Source organism: Misgurnus anguillicaudatus, chromosome 15 (genome assembly GCF_027580225.2).
Source record: "Misgurnus anguillicaudatus chromosome 15, ASM2758022v2, whole genome shotgun sequence".
Taxonomy (NCBI): Eukaryota; Metazoa; Chordata; class Actinopteri; order Cypriniformes; family Cobitidae; genus Misgurnus; species Misgurnus anguillicaudatus.
The window spans coordinates 7,950,676-7,971,531 of record NC_073351.2 but is presented as its reverse complement, the minus strand read 5'-3'; the positions used below and the strand labels follow the sequence as shown (position 1 = coordinate 7,971,531).

Here is a 20,856-nt window from a genome sequence, read left to right as displayed (position 1 = left end):
ATAAAAATCTGCTGCCATCTACCAGAAAGCTGAAATTGAAACACATGGACATTTCAGCAAGACAATGATCCCAAACACAAGCCTGAGGAAACAATAAATGGTTTTAAAGAAAGTAAATCAAGTTGCTTGAATGGGCCAGTCAATCACTTGACCTAAATCACATAGAAAATCTATGGAGAGAACTGAAGATCAAAGTTCATAAAAGAGGCCCAAGGAACCTTCATGATTTGAAGACCATTTGTGTGGAAGAATGGGCCAGAATAACTCCCGAGCAATGCAGACGACTGGTCTCTCCATACAAAAGAAGGTGTAATCACCAGCAAAGGCTTTTCTACAAAATATTAAATAAAGTGTGTTCCATACTTATTCCCCGTGTCATTTCACTTTATTTATTATGACTCAACTTGTATACTTAAATGTTCTGATTTCTTTGAATGAATTCAATATTTGGCTTGAGGGGGATTTCCCTTACTGAAAAAAATGCTGATGTGTCAAATACTTATTTTCCCCGTTGTACATTTTTTGATGATTTGGATGTACACAAAATCTAGTTTGCATACAAGTATGGAAGGCGCAGACATCATCTAAACATCTTAATTTTTGAAGATTTGGACGAACACAAAATCTAGTATGCATACAAGTATGGAAGTGACAAACATGTGAATGGCACAAACATTGTCCAAATCTTCAAAAAATGTAGATGTGCAGACGAACATGAAATCTAGTATGTAAACAAGTACGAAAAGCACAAACATAATCTAAACATCTTCATTTTTGAAGATTCTGACGCATACAAATTCTAATATGCATACAAGTATGGAAAGGCACAAACATCATCTGCACATTTACATTTTTTTATGATTTGGGTGTACCCAAAATCTAGTACGCATACAAGTATGGAAGGTGCAGACATCATCGAAACATCTTCATTTTGGGAGATTTGGACGAACACAAAATCTAGTATGGAAAGGCACAAACATCATTTGCACATTTACAGTTTTTTATGCACGTTTCTCAATTGCAATTTTATGTGGACAGATAAGAAAGATGCTCAAGCCTTTTTTTAAAACTTGAAAACCACCAAATGTTTTTGATCTTCAAAAGGAAACCAGGAATGAGACAGATTTGATACTTTCAGACATTGTGTAGCAAACTCATTGAGCAAAAGTGGGTCATTACTGGTGGCATTTAGCCTTGAAATGATCTAAGTTCTGCCAAAAAGACATTTCAAACAAGATATTAAAAAACTAACGGACGAAAAATGATATTAAAGGGTGCTTTCAGTGAGGCCCCCACCTGCTGGCAATGTCATCACAACATATAATTCAATCAGGAACATTGGCAGGTGTTTGAAACGAGCATCAGTGCTCACTGTGGCTGCTATTTTTCTCTAAATGTTCCCATTTTGCACTTCCATCTCAGGCACCTCACCTTGTTCCCTCTCATGCATTACCGTCATTTACACACGCACGTTATTGTATCGACAGGGCCGCGTCTGTCTTCAAGCTTTCTTCTCTTCCAACGTCCTCGCTTTCCAAGTGCTTGAAATATTCATTTCTATCTCAGCTTTTAGCCCTCAGCGGAAAGTCTGGAGCCAGGCTGGCTGAGCAGCGACGTGAGGAAGGCCAATTACCTTCTGCCACCCGAGACGTCCAACAAAAACACCAGTGTGTGTAATTAAAGAATGAATGGAGTACCTCTCTCGCTTTCATGATTAGGGCCCCATTACGCGTGGACAGGAGGCGCAGCGGGGGCCGGTCCGGGAGCACGAGTTAAGACAAGCGTCTTTCATGGGATACGAGACAAAAACCTCTTCAAATTATGACAGCTGCACTTTAACATGTCCAGTGTTCATCAAAGTCAGGCTTTGAGATGAGCGAGATGCTTTGTAGTACAAGGTGGATCATTCAAAATTCATTGTGCGTCTAGCGAAGAATACACGCAATTAGAAGGCAACATTTTATTTTAAACCTATGGTGCCTTAAAGCTGCCGTTCTTTCTGTGTTTTTGAAACTTTGATTGTGTTTACGGTGTGCAACATAGACGGTTTTAGCAGTAACAACATAAACAAGCGGCTGAACGTAACTTCCAGTAAACTCCACTAAGAATAAATAACAACAAAGTTCTTTAAACGTAGTTTATTTACATAACAAGCAAAAAAAACAACAACACATAGATTACCTAGGAAACCAAAACATTTGTTATTTTCGACGAGGCATTTGTTCAAGAAATCAGTTTAGCACCTAGTCCAGGAATGGGCAACTTCGGTACTGGAGGGCCAGTGTCCTGCAGAGTTTAGCTCCAACTTGGCTTAGCACACATGCGTTAAAGTTTCTAGTAACGTTATGCCTAGTAAGACCTTAATTGGCTGCTTCAGGTGTGTTCAATTAAGGTTAGAGCTAAAATCTCCAGGACACTGGCCCTCCAGGGTAGGGTTGCACCAGTCGTTCGTAAGTTCTTACTTAAACTGGGACGTAAAGTCCAAACTAGAGGCTTAGTAACTACTAGCTAGTTTATAACTAAATCTGTACTTTATTCGGTTGCACCATTTGTTCTTAAGGCAGAACGTAGCTAGTAGGTCGTAAGCTCTCCGTAAAGTAATGCGTTGTCGCATAGAATGATGTCTATTTTTCTTAACCCAATCACAAGCCTTATAATAGGTAAACAGGAAATAGTCTGAACAGTACGTAATTTCAAACTCATTGTTGACTCGCCTAAACTGAAAGTTAAAAAGACGTTAAAGCAAACGTTATCGAACTCAAAACATTACACTTTTAATTGAAAATCTCTATCCCACACATGGAGGAGAAAATAAACAGGAAGAAATTTTAAATCTTGTTTTAATTGATGGATACACAGAAAATGTATCTGTTCTTGAAAAGTCGTTGACGATAATTTATACGAGCTCATCGATGTAATATAATCTGTCTGACATCTTATTCCAAACGTTATTCATGGACAGGGGCTTCCGTAAATATTTAGTTACAACGTATTGTTACGTTTAAACTAAGTTTAATGGTGCAACGCAAAAACATTTAGTAGTGCGTAAGTTGTAACTTAGTGCCCATTTACATCGTAACTAAGCTACGTTGTATCTTACGCACAGCTGGTGCAACCGGCCCCCAGGACCGAAGTTGCCCATCCCTGACCTAGTCAGACCATTAAAAAAAAAAACGAAACCGGAAGTAAAGTTCGGATGCATACGTGTATCTCGTCAGCGCACGTGCGTCCAATGAAACCGTCTTTAACATGTTTTTATGTTTCACGTGTAAAGAAACGCGGTATTTTCACACAATTGACTTATCTGTATGGCGCTGTTTTCACTGTCCTCAAAACAGGCTGATGTCTTCCTTGTTCTCCCTCCTTCAGAAATACACAACGAATTCTGATTGTGTAGTTTAATTAGTGTGTTGTGATTCGATAGCAGCTTAGCTTGCCGTTGGCTTAGCTGGCGACTGACGTATTCCTGTGGGCGGAGTTTAGTCAGAAATCTGTTCTAGTGACGTCATTAAAGCAGGAAGTAGAGGGCTGAAGTGTAGTCCAAACAGGCTTTGAAAGACAAATTCTGTTAAAGAAAATATATCGCCTGGCTGCGAAGTTTATCATTTTACAGGTATTATTTATGCTATTATAGCAACATTACACACTAACTAGGGTTTAAAAAAATGGGATCACAAAGAACGTGACCTTTAAAACTTTAGAAAGCCCAGTAGATTTTAAAGCGCAATAAGGCCTTTGGATCATACAGAGTTTTTATAATAGTCTATATTAATATTTTTATGGCTCAGGCGTGAGAAACAAGAGAAAGGAAAGACCATGACAAATGTTGAACAATGTACAATGTTTTATTAAAAAGTAAAGAAATTACATAAAGAAAAAAATCTGTCCCCAAAGCTACCGGCCCCCTCCCTTTTATATAACACAAGATTGTACAACTGGCAGTGACACTGAAAGGGATCTTTATAAAAAGAAAAACACTTTCGGAAACAAAAATCTCTAGATTCCTGCGGCGGGTGAAAAAAGGAGATCCTTAAAGTTTAAAGTTTCCCTAACAGGTTGCAGAGTTATAAATCCATACGAAAGCTGTATTTGATCACCACTGGCACCTCCACAACCTGAAAGAAAGCATCTACACCTGTGAGACTTATTTAACCCCTGAAGACAGAAGCCATGTGGACATTCAACACGGATAGTGTCCATTCTGTGATGGGTAACATCCTGTAAAGCGCAAACAAAAATGTAGAGAAATAGTGATATCAATCAAACATAGGACGTTTAAGCAGAAACCTCCATTAGTTAAATCCAGATGTGGCTGAGGGGATAAGATATGATGTGTGGAGAAATATAACATGACTACAGACTTAACACCTAAACCACTAGGGTGTTTTTGTGGTTACAATCAACATCATCATCATGTAAAATGTTAGAGGAATAATAATAATAATCTGATATGTAGACATCCAGTCTGCACCCATCATATGCTGGTAATATTGTGTTTTTTAAAACAGGCAAGAGGAAAAAATAGATGAATTAGTTATTGATGGTAATTCAGACTTGAGTTGGTTTGTAACATTCAATTGTCAGTTTAACTACAAGGGGACAGCTAGAATATGAACACATTTTAAGCTTTCAAAATAAATGGACCATCCAGATGCCTGCATAATCCAGCTTTAAGCCATTTTTATTCAAAAACAGGGCCACTACACCCAAATAAACTTTTTGTGGCACATCCAAAAGAAACGGAGATAACTTCAAATTCGAGATCATACCACCATGGGGGTTTAGTGCCAATCAAAAGAGCTCACAGGAGAGTCAGATGACATACAAAAGTCACAAAGTCATTTTTTACATTCTGTGTCTGGTCTTGAATAGTCAATGGTGACTTCACTTGAAAAGGCCTTATGTTGAGGTGTACGGTACCAGCCCTACCGGTTTCATTCTGCTAGATCATTGTTAAACTATGGTCAAAAAAATAATAATAATCGCTGAAACTTCTGCAGCTAAACTTTTAATCAATGTCCTCAAAGTGAGACACGACTACGTGGCATTGCAACCCAATTAGTTCATTTGTTTGGGTGTACAAGTGGTTTTTTCCTTTTTGTTTGTTTTTTAAGTCAAACTTGAAATGAAAAAAGTCTTAAGAGCTCAAAGGAGATGACATCTCAATTCCAATGCAAATCTTAATTTGTGTCACCATTATTAAATCAACTTAGAAATATAAATCAGTTTTCTCCAAAATATTAACATAAAACCTCAAATAAACAGAAATAATCTACACTGGGGTAAGTGTAGCGGGGTAGTTTATGTTCTGGATAACAGAATGGGTTACGATAAAGAATACAAATAACACAAAAGGAGCACCCTGGGTCTTCACGAGCGTTTTTGCCTCTTGGAATGTCGCTGTACGGCCGAGTCCTCATCGCTGCTGCCGGTTTCCTTGTCGTACGTTACGGCTCGTGCCGGCCGCCTCAGTCCGGTTCTCCTGGCGTCCCTCTCGTTGTCGCTGTCCTGCTCCCGATAATCCTTCCGGTTTGTCCGCTTGCTCTTTCTCCTTCCGTCCTCCTCGTCTTCGTCTCCCTCGCTATCCGATTGATTTTTGCGTCTGGCACTCTTCCTTGTCTTCCTCTGGCCTGAGTATTCTTCGTCGTCGTCATCATCATCCTCCTCCTCGTTTTGTTTGGAACTTGCATGCTTCCCATTTTGTATCTCCTCCACCACCACCACGTCATCATCATCATCATCATCATCATTTTCCTGGGAGGGAGTGGGCAGGCGTTTGCGCAATCGACGGCGCAGGTAGTTGACCCCGGGAAGGCTCTTTTGCAGGAGCTCAACAAAGACCTCCTCCGTGCGTTCCTTGCAGGTCAGAACGTTGCTGCTGGGCTGGTTGTACTCCTCTGCGTTGGAGAAGATGAGCTTTATGTCCTCCAAGAAATTGGAGATGCTGCAGTACTGGGAGGATTTGAACTTGTTCTGCATGGTGGTGAAGTCCATTGGGCGCCTGATGATTTCTCGATAATCTTCAGCCTCCTCGGCAGACACTGGATCCCTGGACGAGGTGAGATTAAAAGACAGGAATATTAGCAATGATGACCCAAGATTCGTTGAAGATCTCTTTTAGGACTTGTTCACTCTTAACAGTGTATATTGGATTTATTGCTCAAACAATTAGTAATGCTAATTTCAAACCCATTTCTTACTTCTGATCTCTTACCTATAGCTGCATCTACCAATCAAATTAATTTAACAAAAATACTTAATTTAACGCATCTACTTCATATGCATCTGATATGTGAAGTGCCCCAGAGCACGTCTGTGGAGGACAAGTGAGAATTCACCAGTAAGACAGCGCCATCTGCAGGACAATAGGTCCAATACGCACTAAATCTCTCTAAACACAAGTTGCCATCAAAGCGGCAATGAAGGGCAATGCTAAATACAATCTGGGCATACTGTACATAAATAATACATACTAATCCAAAATGGTTCATACAAGTAATCTATAACTTTGTGTGTATACCTGAAGGGCCAGCTGTGGCGAAATTTTATGAGCTTTTGAAGGATCTCCCTACATTTCCCCAGCTCAGCCACTTCTTTCTTCGTCCAAATCCTGGAGCTCTGTTGGACCTGCACACAATCACTAACATCATCAGTTTTGATGGATATTGGTGGATATGTTTGCACTAGTAAACCCTGTTTTGTGATTGAGATGAATGATGTACATCGTTTAAAACTTTAATAATTATTTTGACTAAATGTAAGGGTAGGTGATATGTTGATGAACCAACACTTTACAGAAGCTATACAATTGAATAAAAAACAAATGCATGGAAATTTTGTGAAAGATTAACCTTTTCACCCGGTTCATTAAACTGGGTTTAGACATTAAAGATATGCTGTATGTGTCTTTTAGTAAAGCACAGTTGACTTTGGGAAAATGTTTCCTCTTGTGTCACTTACCAGTTCATCAATGTCAGCAGGGTCACTCAGTGCTGGTCGTGATTTAGATGCTGGTTTGGCAGCCGGCTTGGCATTGGAGGGCGAATTCTTCTGTTGTTGTTTCTGGAGATATTATCACAGTTTTGTCAATTAGGTTAAGACTTTCTCAATTATAATAATTAATGAGCGATTATTATAATTTGCCTCATAGTTCACTGGCAAGGATTGTATTGTAAATATGCTCAGATATTAAAGGTGGAATTTATTTTTCTATTGAAAGGGCATTTGTTGTTATCTTTGTGATTTTAAAAGAATTAAGTGAAGAGGAAAGTATTAGTTGTTAAGGTTATTTATTGAAAATTTTGACTTCAATGGAAATCAAAGCACACATTGCTTGAAATGAAAACCGTCACATTTTAGTTTACTGTAAACTGCAAGATTCCTAAAAAAAGTAAAAAGTAAATAACTTAATTTTTTTAAGTCATTCAGGGCTCCAAACTAACTTTTTTGTTATTAGGAGGAGTATTGTAGTAGCCCCTGACTTAAAATTTTAGGGCACACCTTAAATCAACCTGCAATGCTATTATTCACATTATCCCCCAAAATAACTGCATTACTGAAAAATACTAAATAGACTCAATCATATGGAGTTGCTGCACATGTTATTATGCACAATTGATGAAGCTTTCAGAATAGGAACTTATGAACCAAAGATTCATACAACCCACATGCCTAATTCTAGCCATAAGATACATACATATACAATAAATTATATCCAGATAATGAGATGGGTTGCAGGGTAATGCACATTGTATCCTTTACACGTTTTTTGTCTTCTATCCGGTTTTCCTTAACTGGGCACTGATGTCTAAGACCTTTATTCTCATCTATAATGTTTTTGGTGTTAACTCTTTCTCCACCATTGGAGAACTTCCTTTTTCTTTGGCACCTGACTAGATGATCTGCTCAGTTAACACAGTGTTTGAGTTCTACTATGTGTCTCTATGCTACTGACTGGATGGGGCGGAGCAACGTAACCTCACACACGGTAGTATGTTAAGGAAAAGTATTAACAGGATTAAAAACCGAAAATAACCGACATGATTGATAAAACACGGTCGTTACAGTTTCTGAATTTTGGTTTCGATTATTTTTCTAATAATCGTGCAGCCCTATGAACAATACTGGATGACTTCATCAGATGACATAAAAAGCTCTATCTGAGTTATGTGATCTCTCTGTGTCATTTAAAGAATGTTCTCATATAATTTAAAATTTTTTTTTTAAAGATGTTAAAATTGTAAAGATGTCGATGCTGAAACTATATATTGTTTAATCTTAGTTGTCTGGGGGCATGCGATGTCACGAATCGATTATGAAATTCGTTGAAACTATTTTTAAAATCAATTATGATCAATTTTATCATTTAGTAGTTGCAGCCCTTCAGGTGGTCAATTTCCTATTGAAACAGAAAGCTGAGGTATAACCCTTGCTTTTTGTAAAATAGCTTATGTCTACAGCTACACTTTAGGGAAAGGTTTCTTCATGTGTCACTCACCGGTACATCGACGTCAGGAGTGTGACTCTGTGATGATCGTGTTTTAGGTGCTTGTCTGGTAGCAGGCTTGGCATTGGATGGTGAATTCTTCTGCTGTGGTTTACTCTGAAGCACAAAGAGTTTTAGATAAGCAACATGACAAAATCTTCACCTAATTGAGAAAACTGTAATTGCTTTACAAGCAGTGTTATACAGTAGTCAAATTCATACTGAAACAGAAAGCTAAGGTATAGCACCGAAAGGATCTTGCTGTCTTTGTAAAATAGCTTATGTCTACATCTACACTTTAGGGAAAGGTTTCTTCATGCGTCCTCACCGGTTCATCAGTGTCAGTAGTGTGACTCTGCGATGATCGTGTTTTAGGTGCTTGTCTGGTAGCAGGCCTGGCATTGGATGGTGAATTCTTCTGTTGTGGTTTACTCTGAAGCACAAAGACATTTGGATTATTAGAAAATCTTCACCTAATCGACAAAACTGTGATAATATCTCCAGAAACTGCTTGACAAGCAGTTTTGTGCAAGTCAACTTCCTGTTGAAACAGAAAGCTGATGCAGAACACCGAAAAGCTCCTGCTTATGTCACAGCAAATACCAAATCATGATTCGTAGTTATTGTTACTCAGTGGCAAGTGAATACAGATGAAGCTAAGAGAGCCACAAAACTATCAATTAGATTTGATGAAGTCTTTCAACACTATTATAATGTGAAATGAGTCTCCACAATAAACAAAACTGCGACTGTTTACACGACATCTGTCTGTTTGAGCACCCCAACCAGCTAAACCAAATTACTAATGGTGATGTGCTGTTCAGATGACATTTATGGGAAGGCTTTTCTATTTGTAACTGCACTCACCTGTTCATCAGGGTCCACTCGTAATCTAGGTGGTGGTCTGGGCGCAGGTTTGGCACTAGGAGGCGAACTCTTCTTCGGTGGTGGTTTACTCTGTGCTTTGGGTTTCGCAGTCTGCTTCAACTTTCTCCTTGGCCTCACTGTAAGCAGAAAAAGTACAGTCAGAATGATAAATCAAACCATGGAGAACATTAATAAAACAAGAATTCTGGAGGGTCTTCTCACAACTGTGGCCTGTGTCCCTGTATTCCTCTTCCTCAGATTCCTCCTCATCCTCAGACTCTTCCTCTTCTCCCTCAGAGTTGTCCTCCTCCTCACTCTCCTCTTTGTAGTTTCTGCAAGATGTGAATAAATGAAACAACTTTTAGATTTTTTTTTTCTTTTATAGTGATAAGGATTTGAAATGACTGAAAATAAAAAAAAGTGGTGTTTTGTTGAGCAAAATATTAAAAATAATCAAGTATGCAAACGCAAAATTGTGGATTTGCTCCCCAGAAAAAATATATACAGTGATAAAAATTGTACTTCTCACACTAAACAAAACCCCTATCTTCACAAGAGTATAATAGTCTTGACGCAATAAATAATATACACAAAAAAGCACTGCAATGAAATAATACTACAATACCTTCAACATCAAGAGCATGTGTGTATTACGTTGCATACCTGCCCCTGGAGCTGCGTCGGGCAGTCATTGGCTGGCAGGCCGGGCACCGCCATTCACCCGCCGGTATGCGATACAGCGCAGGACGCAGACAGAACAGGTGGAAAGCTTTATTACACTCATCACACAGTATGAGCTTATCATCCTCCCCTACAGACAAACACATTCACAAAGCAGATGAGTTACACACAGTAAATCCATCAGTGAACGTGAACTTCCTGAAGTGTGCGGCTTGTGTTACACAGCGACAGGTGACAATAAACCCCAGCAGACACTTGATCTCTGATGGTTATTTAGTGTAATTTCTTTCCCGTCTTCAAAAGTATGACAGGATGCACCTTTACTATATCTATATTATTTGTATTATTGATTTAATATAAAATGTCACTTGTCACTTCATTTAAAGTGTCCTACCATCTTTTTTGCGGCACACTTTGCAGCGGGCGTTTTCTGCAGACATGTCCCATTTGATGCATGCATCCAGCATGCCGAGCAGCACGTGCATGCGGGAAAACGTCTGAGCTTCACGCACGGCAGATTTCCACTTCTCCACCGCCGTCGCTACCTGAAGATTTATTGCACAACTGTTAGATGATGCACAGACAGGACCGCATTAATATAGACGTCAGATGATGTGTGCACAGGTGCATGTATATAAATGCTTTTATAAATTTTACATGGGATTTAAACAGCACTAAACTCTCACATTATAAAAAACACACCGCATAGTTATGCAGGGCTCAACAGTGCAAGCATTACATTCGCATTTGCAACTAAAAATAAACACGTGCAAATTGAAAACTGTATTTAGGAGCACTTGTGCAAATGCGTACGGTGGTGACATCCCCATTTTGAGAAGAACTTAATGTTTTGCACGCTCAAATAGGGACCGAAACTTTATCTTTTCCCAATATTTTGGTTGTTTGCTATGGCAGACACTACCGGAGATCTTTAGAGAGTAGGCACAGTCTCGCGGTTTAAGACGTGAAATGTGAACGACCCCATACAGTCCAAAAACACAATAATTCACAAACACATGCTATGTGCACAGATGAGTGCTTCATGAGAGAAAACAAAGGCATGGGAACCTTGCAGTCGGCTGTGGACTGCTGGCTAAGCTCCAAGCTAGCTAGACGACTAGCTTACCAAAGCTGCTGGACCAGTGATGATGTGTGTGTAACATTTGGTACATTGTGGGAAAAACGTAAGCGTTGAGCCCTGTATGCAACTAAATAATTTGGGGTTGGACTTTACAGTCCAACTTGTAAAATGCCATACGGCTACTAAAACTTTACCAAAGAGCCACAAAACTCACCCTGGCCTCTTCAGCCAGCCTCTTCTGATCATCCACCTCCTCGGCTGTCGTGCTCCCCTCTTCTCCGGTCTTCTTTTTCTTCTTCTGTTTGGGTGCCATGAAGCCCTGTAGAAACTTCTGGATGACGCTCTCCTGCAGGGTGATCACGCGCTCTCCGAAATCCTGCAGTTTCTCCAGCTCTTGCACCTGCAAACAACCCGAGAGTTCAGATGGATTGTGGAGTTAAGGAGACGATCACATAACCTTTAAGGCATGTTAAACTCACTCCTGGGTTCCTACACCTTGGCTAACTTCAGATTCAAGGACCTTTCAAGGACTTTCCAGGTCCAATACCCTCAAATTCAAGGACTAAATGTGGGGAGAGCAATGTTACATTGTGTTACCTTTTAAGATACATTGTTACAGTTCCCTTTTGAAGGAACTCGCGCTGCGTCACTGCGGTGACACTTTGGGGACGCCTCCAGTGGTGTGTCTGAAGGTGTATATCAAATTCAACCAATGGTGAGGCTTAACGTCAAAGACCGGGTGCAAGAATTATATCGCTATCTGAAATATTGCCAAAGACGGCGTTACAGGGATGCAGGAAGTATGGCAAGGTAGACGCAGCGTCTCGTTCCCTTCTCAGGGAACAACAGTTACATACGTAACCAGAGACGTAACCATTCGCATACAAAAGATAAAAGCATTTAAAGCGAACAGTTTAGCACGTGTGCTTAAAAAGTCTAGAATTTTTATGATATCCTACACTACACAGGGAATAATATGGATTTTTTTTCCAGAAAACTTCTTGCATAAAATAGATTCAAGCACTTTCAATGACCTGTATCTATGTATGTATATTTTCAAAAACTTCCCAAGAATTTTTTCAAGGACCCGTAGAAACCCTATCACTCACCTGGTCTTCAAACGTGTCATTCACGTATCCAAGACCTCCTTTCTGCAGACGAGAGGCCACCTCGATGATGTCGCTGCGCAAGAAGTTGAGCAGCTCCTGGTGTCCGTCACAAGTCTTCAGACCGGGGTTTCCTTTTTTTGTGAGATTGATAGAGTGCAAGACGTCCTGATATCTAAAAGCATAAAGTACAGTTAACCCAATTCTTCACTGTTTGTTTATTACTCATCAACAGCAAAAACGTGACGCTCTGGAAGGAAGAGCATATGCGTGTACTCACCGGACCTGTAACCTGAGTTTGAGTTCACTTTCTCTCACTCCCTGAGCATGAAGACACTCTATTAGTTCATCTAGATCTTTTGGTGCGTCACACACGAACCTGCAGAAACAAGCATTTGTGTTATTGTCCAACACTAATATTTACATTTTCAATTTTCTCAAGTTATTTAAACTAGTTTCCCAGGAAAAAAAGCTCACCAGAGGTTCTGGCCTTGTTTGGGCACAGTGGTCTCGATGCAAGTCTCGGGCACTGGCGCCCCCTGCTGGCCGTTTTCATTTGAAGCACTTGCTATGCTGCCTTCATCTTCTTTCTCTGCGTCTAAGGCTGCAAAGAATGAATGCGATAACAGTCAATCTACCATTGAGGTAATACATACATATAAACATATACATATACACATATATATGTATATAAAATACACTGATATGTTAAGGAAATGTGTTGGCACGTATGGTTTTTAATGACTAACCGTCTGTTTCCTCTTCTTTCTTCACCTCTTCATCTTCCTCTGATGGCACCGGTTCCTCTAATGGCACTGGTTCCTCCTGAGGCGGCAGGGTGAAGGTATAGTCTATACTCTCATGCACCCAGCCCTTCTCAACGTACAGCCCAGGAACAACGTCAGAAAACAGCCAGTATCTGCAGAGCATCACACTATACTGTTCAATACTGCTTTAAAACAAGCAGAGGACTGTAAATCAGACTAAATGACAGGAGGTTAGTTACCGGTTGTGATTGCGGTCTGTGCCCAGCGGTGTTCTTCTCAAGACCAGTTTGGCTTTGGTGACCCCATCCTGAAAGGCTTTCTCCACCGCCATAATCTGCCTCCTGATGCGTTCCTCCTCGGCCTCCTTCTCCATACGCTCTTTGTTTAGCCGGTCCTGCTCTTCTTTATCTTTCTTGGCTTGAATGGCCAACAGGCGTCTGCTCTTGACCGTGCTGATCATGTCTTCTGGCTCCGGCTCTACTTTAGGAACGTTCTGCGCCTCTTTCTTTACGTTTGCCTCTTTCTTCTTCTCTCCTCCAGCGTCGGTCTTCGCCTCCATCTGCTCTTTGCGTTTCTGCTTCTCAGCCTTTTTGCGATCATTGACCTCTTTAAGCATGGCGAATCGTTCCTTCCACAGCTCGGCCGATCGCTGCTGCGTGGCCTCCATGTGATCCTCCACCGAATAGGTCATGAGGATGCGATGGCACAGCGCCACCAGCAGGCTGACCTTCTCCTGAGGCGTCAGTTCAAACACCTCTGACGTGTCGAGCTTCTCCAGAAACTCGCTGCTCACCACGTCATCATAGCCGCCGCCGGGCGGCCAGTCCTCTGAACTGCGGACGCTCTCCTCCCCGTGAGCATCTGACGGCCGCAGGCAAAGGCGCACAAGCTCGGATACCGAGTGCAAGGTCAAAGGAATTTCGGATAGCGACATGCCAAGTTCACTGTAGCCTTCGGCGAGCTCGTCCTGAAGTAAAGTTTGAAGCAGCACAACCAGCACACGGTTCAAGTAGAGAAATCCCTCCTTCTCCCCGGCTAGCGCCTCTATCAGAGCGATGGAGGTGATGGGATACTGGTCGTCAGGCATCAGGAGACCGGAATAGCAGCTGAGGAATTCCGTTACCATGGCTATGTCACCAAAAAGGGCATTGGGCAGGCCCTCGGGCATGTCGAACAAGCGGAACGCGGGCAGGGGCTTGCCGTCGAGCTCCTGATCTTCGAAGCGTCGTGACATCTCCCGCCTCACCTGCATCTCCTTCTCGCGTCTTTCTTTTGCCTTTTCGCGCAGTTTCCGCTTCACTTCCTGACGCTTCTGTCGAAGCATGTCCTGTTTCTCCTCGTCGCTCAAGAGGGCCCAGCGGCGTTTCTGTTCAAAAACCTCCCAGCGCTTCTCAACCATCTCCTTCAGCTCCTCGGGGAGACGCCCACGATCCTCTGCCGACAAAGTCTTTGCTGCCTTAGACACCAGCGATGACAAAGTGGACTTTTTGTCCTCTTTGCCCTTGTTTTCTTTGTAAAAGCGAAGAAGATGCAGGGCCATCGGTGGCAAGGGTTTGCCCAGCTTGGGGGTGCCAGTACTTAAACTTCTTGCCCGCTTCTTCGGGCTTGCCGTCGCAGGTGAACTTTTGGCGAGATCCAAAAGAGTCATCTGCTTCATTCTCGGTTTCTTGGAGTTTTTGTCCTCTTTTTTGCCGGACCTCTGGCCATTGGGAGTCTTGTGGACTCCACTCTTGCGTCTTCTTTTGGCATCAGTTTGTTTCTTGTCCCCCTGCTTTTTGCTGGATTTTGGAGTGGTCAGGAAGCTTTCATCATCAGATTTCTTTGATGTACCAGAGTTTTTCATTTTTAAAGGAGATCCATTCACTTTTTTCACCTGAAAAACACAAAATGTAAGTAGGATCTTTGTTTACAAAGAAACAATACATTCAATTGGGAAAAAGGTCCTACTAAAGAGTGGAAAATTTACTTTAATCATCATTAATTATAAAAATAACTAGAAAACATCCTATGGCCTAAAACTTTTAACCATTTTGAAGCCCTTTTAAAGTCCAGAAAAGCAAATAATTAAATGAGCTGATTCAGGTTTACATGCTTTTAGCCCCTTCAGATTTTTTCCATGTTTTTCCATATTTTGATGGTTGATCAGGGACCAATCTGTAAAAGCATGCATTTTTATTGGTTTGAACCACAAAACGTGATGTCCATTCCAGTGGCCCCAGGGTTTTAAGAGGTTAAATACTTGGTTTACAAACAATTCTGCCTATTAAATGTGTTTCAATTTAGGTTTTAAGTTTACTATGTTTAGTTTTTTTCTTTTCTTTTTAAACATATGCCAGCTTCTACAGCCTTGTTCATGGCGTGAGTCAGATTTAATTTTAAAGAATAGTTAGATAGATTAAGACTATTGCTTTGGTGATCCCATCCTGAAGCTTGTAAGACTCAAACTGAACAACACCTTAGGCTCCAACGCACCTGCATGTGTTCCCAAAGGGTTGGACTAAGTGGTACGTTCTGTGAATCCTTCTTTTTCTTCTCCCCTTTAACGTTCATTCCCTCGCCATCTTTTCCCGACTCCCCCGTTTTTTGCTTCTTATTACTTTTAGCTTCGGGCGAGCACATGCTTCTCCTCTTAGCCGATGGGTTTTCTGCCAAAAACTAAAAGGAAATATAGTACGACAAAAATGTAATTTTTGGCACCGTGCTGATAAACACATTTTCGCAAGCATCACACACACATATACTTTACCTTATGTGGGTCCAGTAAAAAGTCACTGAATTTGCTTGGCAGGTTAAACTTTTTAACCAGTTCATCCTCCACCACCCAGGGGGCGCTCTCACCCGTGCCCAACCTCAATGCGTTGTGTCTGATGAAATACCGCATGATTTCTTTGTTAGGAGGTCGCTCCGTTCTAAACAGGCTGTCTACGGGGACGTCGCTGATGACTTTGTCCTCATTCACAAGTTTGACGTCATACTTGTGGGGCAGAAATTTGGGCATCACCCACTTTTTCTTCTCTTCTTTCACACTGGTGGTGCTTTTTCTGGGTGAGCGACGCATCCTATCAGCTACAATCAAAATGGCAAAAAACTAATTTTAACGAAGACATCAACAGTAAAGTATAAGGAATCATAGGGTAATGCAAAAGCAGTAACTCACCGAGACTCTCTCTTCTGTTCTCCTCTTCTTTGGATTTGGGCTCCTGCTTTTGGTTCTCCTGGCTAGCGTTCTCTTTATCACTGGATGGAGAATCACAAGCACCTTCCATCTTTTTATCTGTATGTTCTTCTGGTGGGGTCTCCAGAGGATGAATCTTTACCACTTTCACACGCAATGTTTTTTCCTTGCCAACCTTAAGAAAAATTACAAAATCTAAATTCACCTTATTGTCCATCTCAGTTAGTTTGAAAACTGTTATCTCAAAATTTTACATTTTGCTTATGAAACAAAAGACTGTGTAGAGTGATTGTTAAAATGTTCTGGGTGGTTGTTTTCTGGTGCAACTTAAAAAGGCCACTCCCAAGTTCAGGTTAGGGAGTTCATCATCAAATCTTTAACCTCAAGTATGTGCAATAGTTACCACTAAAAAACATTTCATGATGTTACTACTTCGGTCACAAAGTTTGTTAATTTGTTTTATTGGTCAAAACAAAGTTAAGTTCATACCAGAAAGTCACACTCCTCATCAACTGCATACTTTGTGAGAATCTCCACCCAGGCCAGATCAACTAGCTTATCAAGAGATACTGTGTTATGGTGCACGATCTCCAAAACAGGCTTCTCGAACCACACTGGATACTCCTCCTGAAGCCTGCGAAAGCAACATCATTAAATGTTATTGATGCAATATAATACCCACTTTGGATTTAGCATTTAAAAACTGATAACAATTGGGAACATATCCTACTTTTTTCCTGAAACATCTAACAGCCTTTGGTTTACAAAATATCCTGAGATATGCCCTACTTGATATTTCTAGATGGTGGCAGGTGGATAAGAACACTAGTATGTCTCTGAAGCTAACAGATAGACAAAACAATTACAAAATATCTATGTAAAGTATAATATACACACCTATATGAAGAATACAGTATTATGTCAAATGAAAAGATGAATTTTCCAACTTCAAAACTGGTAAGATTTATGTCTCAAACATCAATAAAACAATCATTTTGTCATAAAAAAACTATACAGGGATCTCAAGATTTCTGGCAGGTTTCATCATGGCCAGCAGATGGAGACACAGAGCTTTAATGAATACACAATTCATATACACACGTAATGCACTGACCACAGGTCTCTGAAGGCATCTTGCATAAGCAGCTTATGACTAAACTGTCCCATTCTCATCCCCATACACATAATCCAGCCGATCTGAGTATTTTTTCCACAAAGAGGTTTTACTGAACAGACATCACTTTTAAAACTCAGGACAGGTCCTGTGACACTGTTTACACTATAATAGATCATACACTGCAGACATGCTGTGGACTGCCGGTCAGTTATCGAAAACTAATTTATTTAGTTTATAAATCTTCTTCATCTGAGGTATTTGTGGGGTTTCCCCTCAAATATTTATATGCGCAATTAATTTAAATTCAATACTCTGCATGCTATATAATTATTTAATTAACAATTTGTTAATGAAAAGTGTCAGGAAAAGACAAAGTAAACACAAGGGAGGCCTGATGGCTGAAAAGCTGGCTTTGTCACTCAAAGTTCATCCATTCACTGGTTCTGGTTACTTACAGCTCAGTGACCTCCTGCTCCTCCTCCCAGGCCTCCTTATGTGTCAGCTGGTTGCTGCCGGTGCTCTTGCACGTCCATATCCGCTCTCCATATCTGCGCAGCCGAGCCTCGTACTCTCTGAACAATGCCGTTAAGGACAAACATCACACTCAAACAGTAAATAAGCAATGCTTTGAGCTGTTCCAAAACTAAAGTTTGGGAAAAGTTTGCATTAACGGACTATGCACCGTCAGACTGAAACAAACACCTGTGCCCGTGCACTATGAGAGATCGTCATTCATAGTTAACACGTGTGTACTGTAACACATTAGCTTAATAATTAAAAGGCCAATAGCAGCACTCAATGATGAACATGTATTTAAATGATATAAAAAGCAGCCTTGGCAAGACCTGGGAGAAAAATACTACATTAAAGGTGCCAAATAATGCATTGAAATAATATGTTAAAAAGTGCAAAAAATATCCAGAGATGGTTTTACATGACCATTTACAACCCTAGGGTTTGCCCTTAGAATAAAACGATCTATAATTACCTTATTTGAAAGGGTCATGAATAATAATCTTGAGCTCTGCTCTGATTGGCTGTTTCACAGTGCAGTTCAGTAGCTCTCTCTGTGTGCAAACAGACCTTATGGTTAAGTCTGTATCAGACAAAGATACGAAATTTGAGGAATAATCAATTGTTTGGAGATTGTTAATAGACGTTTCCGAGTGGTAAGTTTGTGGGTTTTTTTAGCATTTTAACAACATTGTACTTAATTTTCTTTGTGTTTTTTAATGTTGGGGCGTACATCTCGACTGTAACGTCACAGTCTGTGTTATGTTGAGCTTGGCCTCCAGCGGTCTTTTGCATGCACCAGGTTTACATAAGAATGAGGAAACAATCGTATTTAAGGCTCACGAAATGTCATTACCATGTACAGAGCTCATTATTTATCTTTGCTTAGATACAGTTTTACATTCTACGGCACCTTTAAACATTTCTAACAATCATTATATTAAATATCTTGCATTTGGGCTTATGTGGTTTTTAAACACAATATAAAACTCTTATGAAATCATTTTGTCTGACATGACGATACTAACTTTTTTCAATTGTTAACCAGATCAATTAATCAATCAAACAAACATTTAAAATCACTGAATGATTCGGAAAACAGAAGCACCATCACAAAAAACGAAGCATAATCACTTCTAATTTCTAGTGTCAGTGTGCTGAGATTGATCTGCTAAAATCAACGATCATGACGTTTAAACACCCAATGACATTACACTTCTTCCAGATTTAAACTTGTGAATTAAGCCCCATCCCTTTAATCTCACGCCCCTTCCTACTAAACCCCGCCCCTCGTACATATCAGCCAACCCGATGGCGGCAAACCCGAACTTGCTAAGTGACTGACAGACGTTACATTGTTTCCGATTGGCCAAATATTCCAATTAAAACAGATTATTTTGCTTTTGTCAGCACAGAGCCAATTCACAGAATATTTACAGAGCAAATGTTTATTTTAATTCGACTACTATGATAACAACATACAAAAGGAACAAATGGTTGAGTTAATGCTGCAGAAACTGACTGAAAATCCAGCGTGCGCGAGTGCCTTAAGTTCAACTTTACTGTACTGTCAATCATGACAAAACTCACGTGGCGGGCAGAAAACGACCTCGACATATACTGTACGTTAAACTAATCTATTAGTACAACTAATAATGTTCCCAACATCACACTACATAGAAGAATCACACACATCTGGTTACGTTATCAGTTCACATCACAAGTGTCTTACACAAGCTTATGTCATGGCAGTTTGGATGGGGAACTGTTTTAGCCAGACAACACACACACAAACTGTGCGCCATGGAGTTAGCATGCTAACATTAGCTCGCTTTGAAATGCACAAGACTAAAAAACGACATCGCATGTACCACACACCATCACTTTAATCCAAGCCAAAATAACACTCGGACAATCGTTTAACCCCGGATAATCAGAACGTCATGGTCACCTTCAGCGTGACAATAAGATCCAGCGCGCGAGGGGAAACAACAATAAACGCGTTAATGTACGGCGATCCCACGACGATCCGCCTGTGAATGACGGATCGAGACCCTCGCGCGAATATGTTTGTGAAGCGTACAAATGTACGGTATCGACGGTCATAAAGGATACTCTTTGTTCTTGAAGGCCTCTTTAGTGTGCTCGATGATGTACACCTCCTCTCCTGGGCCCGGCGGCTCCGACAGCGGCTTAACCAGCGGGTAGGGCCTTCGTCCTAGCAACGGTGCCATCGCGGACTGCTAGGTTTCTTGAGGTATCTGTCGGTAATGTGAACTTCTCGATCTCAGCTTGAACTGAATAACCCGTGAAATCCTTGCGTCTCAGCGGCGTAGCATCGGGGCTAGGCTAGCGCTCGTCGCTTTACTTTTTCCGCGAAGCGAGTGAAAACAAAACCTAAACAAACTGCGGCTTTGTTGATCAGTTACATCTTCTCTGTGAAACTCGCTGGTTCGGAGGAGACCATGGGGTCATGGTGATATGGCTGTAAAAGTGTTGTGAAGGAACGGAAGCTCTTGAAGTGCCGGGGTAAACGCGCGAAACGCGACTGGAGCGGAGGCGGCCCGTCAGAGCTGGTATGGCGGGCTTTCTTCAACCACTCAACTCCGTGTTGTGCAGGCCAGAGAGACGTACAACTTTTTCTATCGTTGGCGAGCGCAAACCGTGTAGATGTCGTTTTGAATGAAGTCTCGATTACATAAACAAACAAGAAGGTTTGTAGGCGATTGAAAAAATGGCGGGAGTTCCTGCTACACCGGCAACATTCCGTGCAACCTCAAAACTCCGTTACCCCGGTAGCAAGCAGCGTCTCAAGCGTAAGCACCGCCCATCACATACAGCTATTGGTCAATAAAGAACTACGACACATACCGAGACATTTTATTGGTTGATTTAACTGTCAGTTCTACCTACTCCACCTTTTGTCATAGCAAAACGCACGCCTCCGATCAAAAATACAAGGGGTGTTTAGAAGCGTGCGTGGTTAGAGGTCAGGTGTGTGGTAAATTCAATATATTATTTTTTAAAATGACAGTATACTCTTTTTTTATTTTAATATTAATAT

The 20,856-nt window shown here is 40.9% G+C and overlaps 1 protein-coding gene across 1 annotated transcript; it reads right to left on the bottom strand.

Moving 5' to 3' along the window:
• Positions 1-3,826: 3,826 nt before the first annotated feature.
• baz1b (bromodomain adjacent to zinc finger domain, 1B) lies at positions 3,827-20,615 on the bottom strand. The gene is made up of 21 exons (XM_055173535.2): positions 19,908-20,615; positions 17,735-17,851; positions 16,652-16,796; positions 16,145-16,337; positions 15,734-16,053; positions 15,460-15,642; positions 13,227-14,860; positions 12,970-13,139; positions 12,698-12,824; positions 12,501-12,599; positions 12,224-12,395; positions 11,329-11,514; positions 10,428-10,578; positions 10,016-10,163; positions 9,575-9,684; positions 9,353-9,489; positions 8,814-8,918; positions 8,498-8,602; positions 6,961-7,062; positions 6,521-6,627; positions 3,827-6,049 (listed from the first exon to the last, which is right to left on the bottom strand). The coding sequence occupies exons 1-21, from the start codon at positions 20,024-20,026 to the stop codon at positions 5,371-5,373; spliced, it is 5,109 nt and encodes a 1,702-aa protein (XP_055029510.2). The 5' UTR covers positions 20,027-20,615; the 3' UTR covers positions 3,827-5,370.
• Positions 20,616-20,856: the final 241 nt, after the last annotated feature.

Excerpts from the sequence above, each read along its gene's own strand:
- baz1b (XM_055173535.2), bottom strand. The coding sequence starts at position 20,026 with ATGGCACCGTTGCTAGGACGAAGGCCCTACCCGCTGGTTAAGCCGCTG. Across the intron at positions 16,054-16,144 it reads GAACAGAAGAGAGAGTCTCG|CTGATAGGATGCGTCGCTCA; the intron begins GTGAGTTACTGC and ends TTTTGATTGTAG. Across the intron at positions 9,685-10,015 it reads CGACGCAGCTCCAGGGGCAG|AAACTACAAAGAGGAGAGTG; the intron begins GTATGCAACGTA and ends CACATCTTGCAG.